Below are 17,324 nucleotides of genomic sequence, written 5' to 3' on the forward strand. Positions count from 1 at the left end.
ACCCTGTACTTGTGTGAGCCACATAGGCTGGTTGTAATGTTCTGATGAGATGGTCAAAGTGTTGAGGAACACCAGGATGATCACCAGCCAGTAGAACGGCACAGATTTCACAGCCAAACGACAGTTTCTCCGACACAACCGGTTCCAGCGACGCCAGCGCCGACTGAAAGAGGAAGCAGTGAAGTCAGATAACAGACACAAGAAGAAATTAAAATAGACTGATGCATTGAAAGGAGAGATAGAACACTACATAGAATGGCAAAACTCTGAATAGACGCTAGAACGCTAGAACACACTAGAAAGATAGAATTCTAGAACACTAGCCAGAGCAATAGATACAACACCAGATAGACAGAACACTACAACATTAGAATATTAGAGCGCTTTACAGAACCCTAAACTGATAAATAGAACACTAGACAGAGAAATACAATGCTAGACTGAATGTCAGAATATTAGATAGGTATACATTAGAATGATAAATAGAGCAACACAATGCTAGAAAAACAGAACACTAGATACAGTAGAATGCTGGAAGGTTATAAAACAGCATAACTATAAAACAACATAATGCTACATATTATATATAGCAGAATGATAGAATGTTAGATAAGCAAAGCAAGACACAAAGCAATAGACAGAATACTAGAACGCTGTATTGGCAGAACACTAAAATTATAGAATACCACAATGCTAGATAGATAGCCATAATGCTTGCTAGACAGATAGAATGTTAGATAGAAAGATAGCTAGCTAACTAGACAGATAGCATGTTAGATAGAAAGCTAGCCATCTAACTAGGCAGATAGCATGTTAGATAAAAAGCTATCCAGCTAATTAGACAAACAGCAGGAATGTTAGCTAGAATATTAGCTATCTAGACAGATAGCTGGAATGCTAGCTTGAATGTTATCTAGCTAGACTGCTAGCTGGAATGTTAGCTAGTTAGACAGATAGCTGGAATGCTAGCTGGAATGTTAGCTAGCTAGACAGGGGTGCGTTTCCCAAAGCAAACTATGGTCGCAAGTTCCGTCATTACCAATAGAGTTTAATGGGACTTTTCGACCATAATTGACTAACGATGCTTTTGGAAAATGCACCCGATTGCTGGAATGCTAGCTGGAATGTTAGCTAGTTAGACAGATAGCTGGGATGCTAGCTGGAATGTTAACTAGCTAGACTGCTAGCTGAAATGTTAGCTAGTTAGACAGATAGCTGGAATACTAGCTGGAACGTTAGCTAGCTAGACAGATAGAATGCCAGACAGACAGAGAAAGCATGCAAGCTCACAGTAATACATGCAATAACATGTAAATACATGCAAAAAACATGTAAATAAACTGACATTAGCAGGTACTAATCACATCTTTACTGACCTGAACTTTGATTTTGAAATTTTTTGACTGTAAATTAAAACAAATTGTAAAGTTACAAAAAGAAACCATTTATTCATATATTATTCATACCATTATTTATATGCATATACGTATTCATATGCCTCCTTGGTACAGCATATTACAACGATTCATTACTGATAAAACAAACATTCATTCATGTGTATTTGTGAGTTTTCTCACCATGTAGGGCCACAACATGTCGCCTTCTCATCTTCTACTTTCTCATTCTCTGTATTCATGGATTCGGTCTCACTCGCCGGCATACTCGCTGTTGTGTCACAAACACAAGGTTCATCACACACACATTAAAACACTCACAACGCAGTTTACATATCCTCAGTCAAATTTAGTGGACAAGAACTTGACAAGATTGTTTATCTTTCTGAAAAAGATTCAACAAGAAAGATGAGATTTTCAAACGCATCCTTAGGGAAACTTGGAGAAATTCACTGTGCTGAGAAGAAATTTATAGAAAATCAAATTAAAAGGCTGATAGTAATTCAGTAATGGTAAAACAAATATCTGTTTTGCTCAGCCCTCGCATTCCCTCAGGATTTACGGATAAATTCTGACACATCCAAAGACAGTAATAAGCGAGTGTGATCAGACTTTTTGTGACTGCTCTATAAACTGCTGACCACGAGCCTGGTGATCTGGGTTTAACCTCATTTCTATGTTAGAAACTCGCTGTCACTGTTTCAAAGTGGGATTTTTAAGTTGGAGAGACACTGCACTCCCACTCCTGCCGGATCTGATCTCTGACTCACTCTGATTTTGAGAGAATGAGAATGAGAGGACTAAATTAGTACAGGAGGAGGAAACGGGCAAGCGAGGAGTTTGATAACGCTAATGCTGAGGAAAGTCTGATGGGTACAAAGAGCATATAGGCACTGATGGTCATTGAGAAGGAAAATACATACTTGCAAAGCACAACTAGTGCATTCACACACTACATCATCTGCATAAACACCACACACCTAGACATATTATTAGCTTCAAAACATACTTCCTTACATGCCAAAATGGGACATTTGTGCATAGGTCAATGAGTAATACAGTACATATCTTCTTTTTTTTTTTTAAAGAGAGACAGCTATAGTAAAAGTTTACATGGTAAAATGATTTGCTTGATTCCATGATGAACAGCATGATTACTGACCACATGTCTGTTCACTACAACATGGAATGTTTGCCCAGTTAACACTTACTACCGTTCAAAAGATTGGGGTCAATTTTTTTTTTTTTTTTTTTTTTTTTTGAAGAAATTGATAGAGACCAAATTTTTCTTCAAGCATGATACAGAGCTGAGAGATGGTTATAGCTACACAGCCCAGCCTAAGATAGCTTTCATATTGGGAGATATTTGCATGCATCAGGGAGCCACTTTCAAAATGTGGTGTATTGAAATTGCGTTTGAATGCGCATTCGCGTTTTACTTTTGCTTTCGATTTCGTGATTGCACGTACTCTGTGAACAGGGAGCGGCAGTGCTACATGTGTGCATTCTACAAGATAAGACATTTATCAGAAGCTTAGGCTCTGCTGTGCAATGAATCCTCTGCCATGGTCTTGTCAGTCATCTCGTCACGTGATCCATGAACTCTTATTCCTGCTGCACTACGTATGACTTTGCAGCTCGTGTTAGATGAAGCGACGGTTATCCAACTAGATTAAATGGTTTTTATTTCTATAAAAAGCAAAACGACAGTACTGTAATGTAGCGGTGGACAGCTTTTTACCTCGACAAGAAATCTTGTCACATTTTAATCTCACGAGATCTCGTGGCATGAGATCTCATCACACCTCTAGTAAAGATATTAATAATGTTCTTTTTTATATATATATAAAAACAATCAAATAAATGCTGTACTTTTTATTCATTATAGAATCCTGAAAAAAAAAGGTATCACCAGTTTCCATTAAAATATAATTTTTATACATTATTATAAAGAATGTTTCTTGAGCACCACATTAGAATGATTTCTGAAGGATCATGTGACACTAAAGACTGGCGTAATGATGCTGCAAATTCAGCTTTGCATCACAGGAATAAGTAAAATTTTAAAATATATTAAAATAGAAAACATTAAATTATAATAATATTTCAGAATATTACTGTTTTTACTGTATTTTTTAGCAAATTGTACAGTGTGCAGCCTTGGTGAATCATTTTTCATTTTTCAAAAACATAAATTTTTGTGACTCCAACCTTCTGAACAGCAGTGAAGAGTGAAAATCAATGAAAAATAAATTTAAAAAAATAAAACGTTGGCTTTCAGTTCATTTCTGTTAGGTCAGTAAATAAATGCAATCAATTAGTAATAATACCTATCACACAAAAAAAATCGTCTGTTAATTAATTTATTATCCCATTAGTAATATTAATCCATTTAGCTATTAGTAAACTGGTATTTTATAATGGCTTTGAATGTGGCTCATCTGATTAGATTGTATAATATTTTAAAATGCCTATTAAAAAAACACTATGTAAGGCTTCTAACAGGTAATATTCATGAATATCATCAAGTAATCACACATACAGTATGAAAGGGACAGAAGGGTGGGAGGGAAATTTACCATGAGTGTCAGAGGACTGGCTGAACCAGCCAAACCCTTTCTTCTTCTTCTCCATGAGGCTGGCCAATGTAACCCCTTCATTTCCCATGCAACCAAAGCCCATGCATGATTTACACAGCACAGCACAGCCGTGGCACGGTCACGAGGGCGAGAACGAGTAGCCACATCGACACAGGTTAAAGCACGGGAACAAGAACAGCACCAACACAACAATTAACAACAATAAACAACAACAACAACAACATTGAGGCAACTGGTCTGCTGGATGGGAGCAAAGGATGATGGGTAGTTAGTTAACAGTGAGCAAGAGCAGGTTATTAGGATCAGGGTGCAATGAATTCAGTGAAAACATAGGAACATCGCGAGGCTCCAAATGTTGAGATTCAATGGTGCAGATGTTTGCATGCGTGTATGATATGAAGCTGACCTCTGACCTCGATGGCCCCCACATACATCCATGGGAGTTCATCAGTATTTAAAGTTCATGAAAAATATGCAAAAATATTTTATGTAAAAAAAAAAAAAAAAAGTGATGTCACTGATTATATTTTCAAAACAAATATTATGATTTCTCATATTAAGACTGCACAATTAATTAAATTAAAACTGTAGTATGGTCTTATATGATTGCTTAACCACAAGAGTAAAATTTAAAAGTGGCACGAGTCAAAATGGTGATGAAAATGTTTGCTAGTTTGTCATTTGCTTGGAGACGCAATCTAGTATTTGTACTTCTTGACGCTTTTTAAATTAGAAAATGAACCACCAATTTACACCTAAATTTGCATCTAAAATCATCAGAAATATAACAGGTACATGGCAGGCCAATCAAATGATATATGGTAAATATTCAAAATATTCTTTTCAATGTGGTTTTATGCTGTTTTGTGATATCTAAGCAACAGCAATGAGATGTTGAATGTTATCATATCAGTTCAAACGCAGTTCAAATCACAAATGAACTGCAAATACGATGACTAAATCATGCTTTTGTCTTGTTTTTCAGTAAAAATATTAAAATAATCCATAAAAATAGGACCCAATGTACTGCTGTTAATATGAGGGGATTTTCTGTATTGATTTTTCATAGATGTTTTACCCATATTTAGAATCCACAATGCATTGTGTTGTGTTTTAGGGTTAAACCTTTCTGTTTTTCTCTTTAACAGATTATTTAGAGTTTATTTATAAAATAAAATTCAGCATATTAGAATGATTTCTGAAGGATCATGTGACACTGAAGACTGCAGTAATAATGCTGAAAATTCAGCTTTGATCACAGGAATAAATTTCATTTTAAAATGTATTCAAATAGAGAACAGTTGTTTTAAATTGTAATAAAATTTCACAATATTACTGTTTTTACTGTATTTTTGAGCAAATAAATGTAGCCCTTAATGATAATTAATCAAAATAATTTGTCATACAGATAAGAGTAATACATCATTTCGAACTGTAAAGGGTCTATGTTTATTTGTGTACACATAAAATAACATAAAATAATATGCTTTTGTAAAATAAAGAAAACAAACAGGATGCGTGTTCTGCCATCTCGGTCTCCCTGAACAGCAGCGTGTCACATAAATGAACCGAAACTCAGCATATAGGCTACTTGTCTCACAGACGTGAGAAATATATCTATAGAAAGCTTGAAACGTCTACTTTTTAACGAACCAATTTGAATCGCAAAACAAATAAAGGCCTACTCTTTGATTATGCAATCCATATGAATGCATTTCACTCTATAGGTTACTGCAGAGATGAGTCAGCAGCGTCAACTTCATCTTTGCAGCCGACACTGACTCAGAAAATACTAGTTTATTAATAAAAATGTTATTTTATGATAATAAACTTATATAAACTTGATATTCTTCCCGACTTGATACTTTTGCCAGTGCTTTGCAGCAAGCTTTATGCGGGTGCTTGATCGTGAGGCATATATTCCGCCCCCCAATATATTTAAGTAATTCAATTAATATAAACGTGCGATTAGTCGACTAATGACTTAAATGAATGACTACTAGTCGACTAGAAAAATCTTTAGTCGGGGGCAGCCCTATTATTATCATCCTCAAATGTTTCTGGAAACAGTGTATTTCGTTGAATAGTCAAAGTATTCTTTATTAAAAACTATACTTACAGAAGTAATAGGAATTTATTTATAAAACTTGTTTATAAGTGTATTTTGTTTCCCATGTTGAGTATATACAGTATATATTAGGGCTGGGTACTGACACAATTTTCACGATTCGATTCGATTTCTATTCACATGCTTGCAATTCGATTACGATTTCGATTCGATTCGATTCGATATCTATTATTTTGGATGTAGTATATCAGTTATAGTACATAGGCAAATTTTCTAGAGGAAAAAAATCCCTTAACTAATGCTGTAAACTACACATGGGAGCCAGTTGGTACTACTTTACTATAATATTGAAGGTTAAAATTAACTTATTTATATACAAACACTTAAATTACACTCAATTGTTTTTTTATAATAAATAAAGTTTAGAATTACATAATCATATTTCTACTCCAATTCGTTTTTTTTTTAAATATAAACCTTTAAATTGTGGCTGTCATAACTGATTTATTCAAATATACCTTCAGATGTTTAGTCATGTTTATTTCGCCATGTTTAAGAATCGATATTGGTTCGTAAAAATGAAAATCGATTAAAATCGAGAAATCAATATTGTTTACCCAGCCCTAGTATATATATATATATATATATATGTGTGTGTGTGTGTGTGTGTGTGTATGTTTTGTTTTAAACAGGTTTCACTGGAAAACAAGACAAGCATACAGATTAAAAATGAAAATAAAGCATTCAGTGAACTTGTGCGAGTGGAAAAAGAATTCAGCTTGATTTTTCATTTGCAGAATAAGTTCTGCATAAATGCTAAGCTTTCCAGACAAGCGACTTTTGTGGGTCTGTATCAATCAATTACAGCAAAAAAAAACCTTTCAGAATCCAGCCAGCTAATCTAAGCCGACCGTCCTCTCACAGAACTGAGGTCAGTCAAAGAGCCGTTCACTGAAGCTCCGGTGACAGTGGAAGCCGGTGTAGCAGCGGCTCGAACCGCACAGAATCATGCGTGCTGCTTATATAAAAGGGATTAGGATTAGTCCTTATTTTGCTCAGTTTCTCCACTTCATGCCCTTATGAGCAAACTCCTCTCGTTCAGCAGATACCGGCCATACTGACTGACTTACATTCAGCTCATTTAATGTCACTTTTAGACATGGAGGAGACAGTATCTTGATCAAAGTAAAACTGTAAGCAGAATCAGCCCTAGCTGTCGGTCCAGTACTGTACTGAACCCTCTGACCTGAAGATGTTCGACTTTGATTGACAAATCTGCGGTTCGGCGGCAGAGACAGCATTCGTGGCGTCAGCGCTTGCTGACTGCTCCTCAACTATTTCATCAAAAATACACCAGAGGCAGCTGTTTTGGGTTTGCTGACGTCTGTTCGGTGTCACGCTGCAGTTTGATGGGCATGACGGGCCAATTAAAGACGGCTCTGTGGCTGCTACAAAAAGTGGCAAAGCTTTGGTTGAAACATCACCCTTAATACAAGTCAGAAAAGTGTAATTCAGAAGTTCAGTCACTGAACAAATTTCATTAGTTCAACACAAAATATAAATAAGTAATTGTGACTAATTATGGCTATTTATTCCCTGATATGCAGATTGTTCCCGACTGATACAGTGTGACATTTTTCTAAACTAAACAAATACTGTAAAAATAATGAACATAACCAGATATTAATTCTGTCATTCAGCACCACAATCTCAACCACATTGTTTTCAGATAACTTTACATTGCTTGACCATTTTGTAGGGGTAAATTAAAGCATTCTGGGAAATTGACTGTTGCATAGATAGAATGAAAGTTGAAATGCAATGCATGAAATGCAATGCAAAAAAATGAAATGCACTACTTTTCAAAAGTTGGGGTCAGTACGAATTTTTTTTTAAAGAAATTAATATTTTTATGCATTAAATTGATCAAAAGTGACCGTAAAGATATTTATAATGTTACAAAAGATTTATATTTTAAATAAATGGTTAAGCAGCACAACTGTTTTCAACATTTATAATAATCAGAAATATTACTTGAGCAGCAAATCAGCATATTATAATGATTTCTGAAGGATCATGTGACACTGAAGCCTGGAGTAATGATGCTGAAAATTCAGCTTTGACAACACAAGAATAAATTTCATTATAAAATATATTAAAATAGAAAATAGTAGTAAATTTAAAATTGCATAGTATTTCACAATATTACGGTTTTTACTGTATTTTTGATCAAATATTACTACATTATTACTATCATCAAATGTTTCACTGAAAGTATTCTTTAATTAAAACTATACTTGCAGAAGTCACAGAAATTTAAAATTTTACTTTCTTAAATACACATTCAAATTGATCTTGTTTGCTACTCTAAATATAATTGAAATTCATTAACTCATTTGGAATTTAAAAAACATTCTCAGCTCAACTGAAATAACTTTCTGCATTTGCCTGAATATGGACTGTATAAAGTGTGCTTGGTACTTGTCTAGTTACTAGTATTCCTTTAAATGACAATATCGCTCTTATGGTTTACTGTCATGTACTGTATTCAAGTACTCACGGTTGCGTTTGCTTTCTTCATCATCTTCCTCATTCTCAGGGTCAATGTCTTCCGCCTGCGTGATCCAGTCCAGATAACCTTTCAGATCTTCCTCCAGCTGTTGTTTTTCCCGTAGCTTCTGGAAATCTCCACGAGCTTTTGCCTTCTCTCGCTCTTTAGAGAACTCTCTGGGTTCAGGAAAACACAGTTTTACCTTCAGTTCACTAATAATAATAATCCAAATATAATATGGCCCCAAAATTTTTACAATATTTAACCACACTTAATGTCTAAATGCCATTGCATTACATACTAAAATATTTAAGAAAGATAGCACTTTAAGCATAAAATTTAACAAGATGTTTGTTAGGTTTGGAATAAAACAAAAAATACAATATATTATATATTTTCTACAGATATGTTTTTTAAAGTTTTTAAAAACAACATTTTTACACCCAAACAAGGATTTTACATTAAATAAATTATGAAAATTTTAATTAAAAAAAACTTTTTCTTGAAATTACTTAATTCATATGCATAATTATATGGACATTGCCATTTTTCAGAACCAATGTTCATCGTAATGGACATGACTATTTAAAACAAACAAACAAAAAAATCTCACTATGAATGTACATGCATTTTTCCATATATCTAAACCTACAGTAAGTGTAAATGCTTCAGCGTCCTGCCAGCAGGGTGCATGCTTGTCCACAAAGGACAAGGAAAAACATCACACAAACGCGCTGGAAAGGTCACACGATGTGTGTGGCATCCTTAATAAAATGGCAGAAGCACAAAAATGGAATCCAAACCTAATTTCAGAAGATTGCTCGATCTGCAAATTGTATATGTTGCACCACAAGCACAGCGTCTCTCGTGGCAGGTTATTAATAACCCTGCAGCTCTAAGAATTCGCTTGTAGGACTTGTGGACACAGGAAGCAGATTAATTTCACCCTTCCGGAGAGGGTCAGAAAATCTGTGCCCCCCTCTGAAGGACATGAAGGAGATGAGGATGAATATGAGAAACATGGGTTGTCTTTCTAATGTAAAAGACAAAATAACAATATCAAATTGAGTCACCGGTCTGGCTCAGGTCTCCTTTCTCTCCTCCATTTGCCCTTCCTTTCTCCGGCTACTCCATCTTTCTCATCTCCTTCTGTTTCTCCTGTCAGTCGCACACGTTCCTTTTGCCTCTTTTTGTCTTAACTGAACCCTATATCCAGTTTAATGTTCACCCAGAAATTAAGAACATAAAAACCGATGTACAACATAGGATATGTTGAACCATGTTTTGCAATGTTACTGGGAACGTCAACCTATATCGACATTCACTATCGTTCAAAAGTTAGAGGTCAGTAAGATTAATACTTTTATTCAGAAAGTATGATTCAAATTGATCAAAAATGACAATAAAGATATTTATAATGCTACAAAAGATTTCTATTTCAAATAAATACTGTTCTTTTGAACTTTCTAGTCATCAAAGGATCCACAAAAATATTAAGCAGCACAACTGTTTTCAACATTGATTATAATAAGAAATATTTCTTGAGCAGCAATCATCATATTAGAATGATTTCTGATGGATCATGTGACACTGAAGACTGGAGTAATGATGCTGAAAATTCAGCTTTGCATCACAGGAATAAATTTCATTTTACAATATATTAAAATAGAAAATAGGTATTTTAAATAGTAATAATATTTCACAATAATATGGTATTTACTGTATTTTAGATCAAATAAAGGCAGCCTTGGTGAGCATAAAAAATTTCAGACCCCCGACTTTCGAACAGTAGTGTATTTAAGAGCTAAATTGCTTAATCATCCTGACTAATGTTTTTTTCCAAAAAGCAAAGTTTCTGCTGAATTATCATCATTCACCTGCTTTGCCCTAGTCATTGTCCTCGAGTCTAAAAAATTTCATTTCCCCTTCTTGACTTTCATCAGTCTGAATCACTTCCTCTCTCATAGTTTTTCATTCTGTCCTTGGATCCGTTTGACTTAATAATGTCATCAGCTAGGAACGATTCAACCCGGCAGACTTGAAGATCATCTCACAGCACACAACACTTCAGAAAACACCTTAAACCCGTAAAAAAAAAAAAAAAAAAAGGAAGAACTCTAGTCATGGAAAAAAGATTGCAGAGACCCCAAGCAGATGGATCCGTTATGTCGCCAATTTATAATGAATCTAAATCTGTTTCAGTTTTCAGTTGCAGAAAGACATCTGTCTTTTTTTTTTAACATTAATGATATATAAGGCTAAAAAAGGCTAATTTTTAATTAAATAAATGTGTTTTATCAGTTACACTAAAAGTCTTAGGACCCAGAATGGACATGCATGTGGAAATGCATGTACACCAGCTTGGACCATCGTAAAATACAAGACACTTGGGTTTTTAGATGGTTTTTTAGCTTTAGATGATAACAATACTGATCTGCTACTGGCATAAATTGGTTTGTTAAAGGTAGACTAGCTATTATTGAAATTGTGTTCGAATGTGCGCTCGCGTTTTACTTTCGCTTTCGAATCCTCCACCATGGTCTTGTCGGTCAACTCATCACTTACTCTCATCACGTGATCAGTGAACTTTGATTTCTGCTCCACTACGTACGACTCCGCAGCTTGTGTTGAATGGGACTGAAGTGATCATTATCCAACTGAATTAAATGGTTTTTATTTCTATAAAAAGCAAAACGACAGTCCAATTTACCTGAATCCATCCTAGTTTAATGAAAAATAACCAGATTAGTTTGCAATTTTTGTCCATGGCTGTAGTATTGATCCATGATCAGGTCTATTTTCAAACCCCATGCAAGAAAAAAATCAAATGTTTCGTGAAACAACCGGCAGATTTAAGAAATTCACAGCAGTCTCCACAGCACACAGTGATTCTCATTCTCTTACCCACTGAGAACACCCAGCACAAGATTTAACACAAAAAACGAGCCCAGAATGATCAGACTAACAAAGTAGATCCACGGCGTCTCCCAGCCAATGGCATCATTCACCTATAAGGGCCCAAACAGGACGGTTAACCCGGAGAGACAGACTTCATTTAGCTGAAAGAACTCCATAGATGGAGTTTTGGGAGAGAGACAGAGAAAAAAAAGGAATGGATATCAGGGGCCGTAGTGAAGAGAAAAGAGGAGCTGCTCACCCGCTCAACACACCCAGAACCAGGTTCAAGACGAAGAAAGAGCCGAAGATGACCAAGCTCACAAAGTACACCCAGGGCAGCTCCAACCCCATAGCATCATTCATCTGAGAGAAAAGAGGAAGACAACGAGGAGGAAAGGGAAAAGCGGTGGGGAGAAAGAGAAAATGAAAGAAAGTATGAAACAGAAAATGTGAGTGGAAGGTTAAAAACAGGTCTAGAGAAGATATTCTGCTCAAAATCAATCTGGATTTCAGATTTAACATGTTTAGATCTTTTGAAGAAATACCAGAAGACTTTCACAAGTTTAACTTCTAATAAGAAATTTGAGTGTAGGATGAAGTCAATATAAAAGGAAAGATAAAGGAGAAATCCCACACACTGTCCATAAAAAATTACTGAATATGTTTCAGAGACCTTGTCAGGCATTTTCTTATAATATTCTTTTCTCTAGTCTAGTCTGACCAAAACACTGTAAATTAATAAACATACACATATTACACATATACATATATGACACACACACACACATAAATATATATATATATATATATATATATATATATATATTTGTTTTAATAAGTCACATTACAGAAAGAAGTTTTTATTTATTTATTTATTCTTATCTATTATTTACTCATATATATATATATATATATATATAGATATATATATAGTCAAAGACATTAATATATATATAAATGATGTTAATATATAAACAATGTAAACAATGTTTTTATGTATGTATTATATATAAATAAGTCAGCTTTTACCGATGCAAATATGTTGCATCGTGATACAAATGCCAACTAGTATGTATGTATGTATGTATGTACATATATATATATATATATATATATATATATATATTATATATATATATATATATACACACACACTGTACATACATATATATACACATACATATATATATACATATATATATATATAAAAATGTTTAAGTGACATTTGTCAGGCTTCTTCATAAAAAAAATGAATGAATCAATGAAGAAAATTCTCTAGTCTAGTCTGAACGAAACACTGAAATGCACGCACACACACACATATATAAAAATGTTAACATTGTTTATATATTTTTTTTAAGGAGGCAAGCTGCATTAACGTGCATGCTGCATTACACATTATTTACATGTTCAATTATTTGTTAAATTTGAGCACGTCAAATAAGCAGCAATAAAAAAACCAGGAATTTACCTTAGGAAAAACCCATAGAGATTAACCACTAATCAGAATATTGTGTAGACACTTCCTCAGTGTCTATGGTGGTCCAAAGGTAAATTTGGCTTTTTAAAAATCCATTACAAGGTTTGAACAGTTACTACGAATTTTTAGGGGGGGGTGATTCACAAGAAATCTAGACTGAAAATCTATCTGGAGTTTATGCAGCTGTAAATGAACCATGTGCTGTGATGAAATGGAGGAAACATATTCCAGAGGATGATGTGAAAGGTGGGTGGATCTCATCAGAGCACACTGGTCAGTCACAGACCCTTGAGTTCCTGCTTCAGTGTGTGGGCTGCTAGTTTGAGCATCTCGCACTCTCCTCAAAACAGTAATGACTGTATGAGCACTTAATCCTCTCTACACAAATATAATTATTGACTAACACTCATTATATGCCAACAAGAAGACGTGCTAGCTAGGATGTGAGAAGTAGTATCATGCTAATACTAACCCAGTAGAGTACATCCGTCCAGCCCTCCATGGTAATGCACTGAAACACAGTGAGCATGGCAAACATGAAGTTGTCGAAGTTTGTGATGCCTCCGTTGGGGCCGTGCCAGCCCTCCTTACACACAGTGCCATTGATAGGACATGTACGACCATGACCATTAACAGCACACGGTGCAGGTTCATCCTCTGCTATTATCTCTGCAGAAAGAGGAGAAGATCAAATATAAACAAGCACAATAGCTATAAAACAATTCCTATGAATCTCAATTTGTTGAAAAATATTATATAATCATATCATATAATCTAAGTTACAATCCTGCATTATGGGAATCAACTCGGAAAACATGAAAACTATGGCAGAAATGCTTGACAAATCTTACTGACCCCAAACTTTTAAACTGAAGTGTATCAATATTCATGTAAGGCACAGAAGTTTAACAAACCTGTCCCTTGAAAATAACAAGTAGCGTGCATTTTTCCAATGAAAAGCTCCAAACCGATGATGGCGTAGATGATGATGACAAACAGAACCAGCAGGGCGATGTGGAGGAGAGGAACCATGGCTTTAATGATGGAGTTCAGCACCACCTGTAAACCTGAGGATATGCAAACATACACAAAAATGCAGATTTACACTCATTCACAGTATTTGAGTGTTCACTTGAGTGCAATTAAGTCCAAACTTTCACATCTAATTCCTACTACATACACTCAGACACACACTGGTGTCTTTAGGGCATTGAGTTTGACAGCTTGTTCTCAGAGAACGATCCTGAGGGGATGCAGCAAGGAATGCTGCGCTTTTCCTGCCATATGGCCACATCATGCTCCATCTCTCACCCAATATCCACCCCTCTGTAGGGGTCCGACGCTCTGGGCGCTCGGAAGGGGAAGCTGTCAAATTGCCTCATGATTACTGTTGTGCAAAACTACATATTATCGAAATCGACTAGTCGGTGCACTGCCTGAACGACTAATCTGTCTTGACTGGAAGCCTTGAATATGTAATCAGCTTGATCACTAGGGTTACTAGGGTTATTGTAGTTAACTAAAATATTTTATTTTCAGCTAGTTGCTAAGGCAATATTTCTCATTTTCTTTTAGTTTAACTTGAAATACTAAAATAACTTAAATTAAAACTAATAAATAAAACTATATAGACATTATAAAAAAAGACAAAAACACACAATATTACTTATACTTTAGCTAAAGGTGAAAATACACAATATACAAATTAAAACTAATTCAACATATTAACAAAAACTATAATCTAAAATGACCCTGATATCATTATATTAGTGATTTATATTATATACTCACTATATTTAAAGACCATAACCACTCTGGTTTTAAAGAGGGACCACCGTTTTTTATTATTAGTAACAGCTAATGACAAATGTTTGTTTTTTTACTCACTGGGCACTCCTGAGACCAGGCGAAGCGGTCGCAGCACTCGAAAGGCTCTGAGGGCTTTGACGTCGAAACCTCCTGGTTTCCCTCCGTGGCCGTGCACGGACGGATGGGCTCCAACAGCTTCCTTCTCTCCATCTTTGGTCAAAACTTCCAAGACAACACTAAACAATCTAAAAAAAAAGAAAAAAAATCTGTCAGAAAAATAACTCATCAATAACCAGCAAGTTTCAAGCATATTGGTTATTGATTATATATGTCTCACAAACCTTAAGCGCACCAAACCTGCTACAATCTGAGACAAAAAGGACTTGATGCTATGATGGATTTAGACTGATTCAAAGCAAAAACTCCTTTATTTAAAGATTCATTAGAAGAACCTGTTCAAATGAGCCATTTGAAGGCACAAGTGAACCACACCATTGTTCCTTTATGACTATTTACATACTACTATAGTATTCATTAATATTTTGAATTAGTTTTGTTATATGTATTTTCAGTTTTCATATGAAGTTTGAGTAATTTTTGTACTGTGCTTTTGTCCTTTTTATTAGTTTTGGGTTTTTTTTTTTTTTGTTTTTTTTTTAGCATTAATTATTTTATTTGAGTTTTATTTTTAGTAATCTTAGAATTTCAACTGAAAATTTTGTTTTTTATTATTATATTTTAGTCAGTCGCCAGGACAATACTTCTAATTGTCATTTAAGTTGTTTAAGTTTACAATTTTCATCTAATATTTATATTTTATTTTATTTCAGCTTTATTACAATTAACAAAAACGATTTGAATAGTTTTAGTCAAACAAAACCAGTACTGATATTTTTGTTTTTTTGCGTAGAAAAAAAAAATTCTTGCCATTATTTTGAGATATATAATCTTATTTCACCATATTCAATTTATTTCAACTTGTTGTAGAAAATGCCTTGTGCTCTATTAAAATATAACAAATTTCTAAATAAAAAAATCTAGATATAATGAACTAATACATGAGAGAATTACATTCTTTGAAAATAATCTAAAAATTGCTTTGAAAAAAAAAAAAGTTTGTAATATTGATATAAAGTAGCAAGATAATAGCTGAAATATCAAGACATGTTTGGATTATAAAATAAACCACTTTCAGCATCACATGACAGCATGACCTTTCATGAATGTGCCAAAACATAAACAGCAGGACATTCAATCTGAACAACATCAGACGGCATCATCTGCTGTACACACGAAAAAAGCAGCATGTGATGACCTGAAATGGCCATGGTGCACATCTGAACAGTCATGTATTACAAGATCTCAACAACAGCGGATAAAAAAAAAGTGTATTCAAAGTATCAAATAAGCTGATTTTGAATGCACCTGCTTCTATTACCATCATAAAGCTTTATTTACGCCAGCGATTCATCCTCTAAAGTCAGCATGAAACAGAAGTAGCAATAGTCTTTTCTTCCCTATTGTGACGTATATCTAAAAATAAAACAGCTTCTTGAACAAGAAAAAATGAATGACAGGTCTTGATTTTGTTTTGAATTGATTGTATGGTTGTGGTTGATCTCATGTGAGTGAACATCATCAGAGAAGAGATGTTGCTATAAGAGGGAGGGGAAGATATTTTAAGATAAGATCATGAGGGCACATGAATTTATAAAATAATGCACGGATAAATAATTTATAATAAACACTGCAATATTCCATAAAATTGTCAATTTTTATTTCATGGTGACTTTAAAGAGTGACAATCTACCTGTAAGTATTCTTGGCTAATCGTGGCTGCTGCTCAGGAGCTAAAGATCAAGAGCGACAGCCTCGTGAACAGAGAGACGGGTCGGTGAAGAGAGAGAGGGAGACAGCTCTTTCTGCATGAGGCGAACTGATCGAAATGTGACCTAGCTACCCAGTGGACTGTGCGTGTATGAGTGAGGGAGAGTCAGAGATGCTGATGAGGAAGAAGAGGAGAGTGTACACAGTTTGAGATGATCTACAGAGAAACGAACAAGACATCAGCGGTGAGAGATACAGACAAAGAATGACAACACAAGTGGACAGAACCATTAAAGCAGTTTTATATCGCACACATAAGCCGCATGCTTTTACTTTTTCATTTACAGACACACAAACACTTTCCATTCAATAAAATGACTGACTGAATCCGGATGATTTAAAGGGGTGGATGATTATGATTTCCCATTTTTAACTTTAGTTAGTGTGTAATGTCGCTGTTAGAGCATAAACAACATCTGCAAAGTTACGACGCTCAAAGTTCAATGCAAACTGAGATATTTTCTTTTACAGAAAATCACTTTTTAAGGCTGGTAGGGACTACAACAAGCTTATTCCTAGGTTGGTGACATCATAAACTCCAAAATTTACATTAACCCTGCCCCCGGGAACACGCAACAAAGGGGGTGAGGCCATGTTGGGCTGCTTTAAAGAAGAGGAAGAGTTGTTGTAGTAGAGT

General features: G+C 34.8%; 1 protein-coding gene across 13 annotated transcripts in view; it reads right to left on the reverse strand.

Annotated features, from left to right (window-relative positions):
• The window catches only part of cacna1da (calcium channel, voltage-dependent, L type, alpha 1D subunit, a), a 92,591-nt gene that overhangs the window by 44,103 nt on the left and 31,164 nt on the right, over positions 1 to 17,324 (reverse strand). For 10 of the 13 annotated variants that reach the window (XM_051912549.1, XM_051912551.1, XM_051912541.1 and 7 more), the window contains exons 5-13: positions 14,879 to 15,045; positions 13,906 to 14,058; positions 13,464 to 13,660; positions 11,771 to 11,874; positions 8,623 to 8,789; positions 3,974 to 4,048; positions 1,578 to 1,665; positions 1,377 to 1,403; positions 3 to 163 (exon numbers count right to left, since the gene is read on the reverse strand). In XM_051912549.1, coding sequence (XP_051768509.1) covers positions 3 to 163; positions 1,377 to 1,403; positions 1,578 to 1,665; positions 3,974 to 4,048; positions 8,623 to 8,789; positions 11,771 to 11,874; positions 13,464 to 13,660; positions 13,906 to 14,058; positions 14,879 to 15,045 — 1,139 coding nt within the window. The remainder of the gene's footprint in view (positions 1 to 2; positions 164 to 1,376; positions 1,404 to 1,577; positions 1,666 to 3,973; positions 4,049 to 8,622; positions 8,790 to 11,770; positions 11,875 to 13,463; positions 13,661 to 13,905; positions 14,059 to 14,878; positions 15,046 to 17,324) is intronic. The other 3 variants (XM_051912550.1, XM_051912547.1, XM_051912552.1) reach the window with 1 other exon arrangement.

The sequence above is a fragment of the Ctenopharyngodon idella genome, chromosome 11 (assembly GCF_019924925.1).
Source record: "Ctenopharyngodon idella isolate HZGC_01 chromosome 11, HZGC01, whole genome shotgun sequence".
NCBI classification, from domain to species: domain Eukaryota; kingdom Metazoa; phylum Chordata; class Actinopteri; order Cypriniformes; family Xenocyprididae; genus Ctenopharyngodon; species Ctenopharyngodon idella.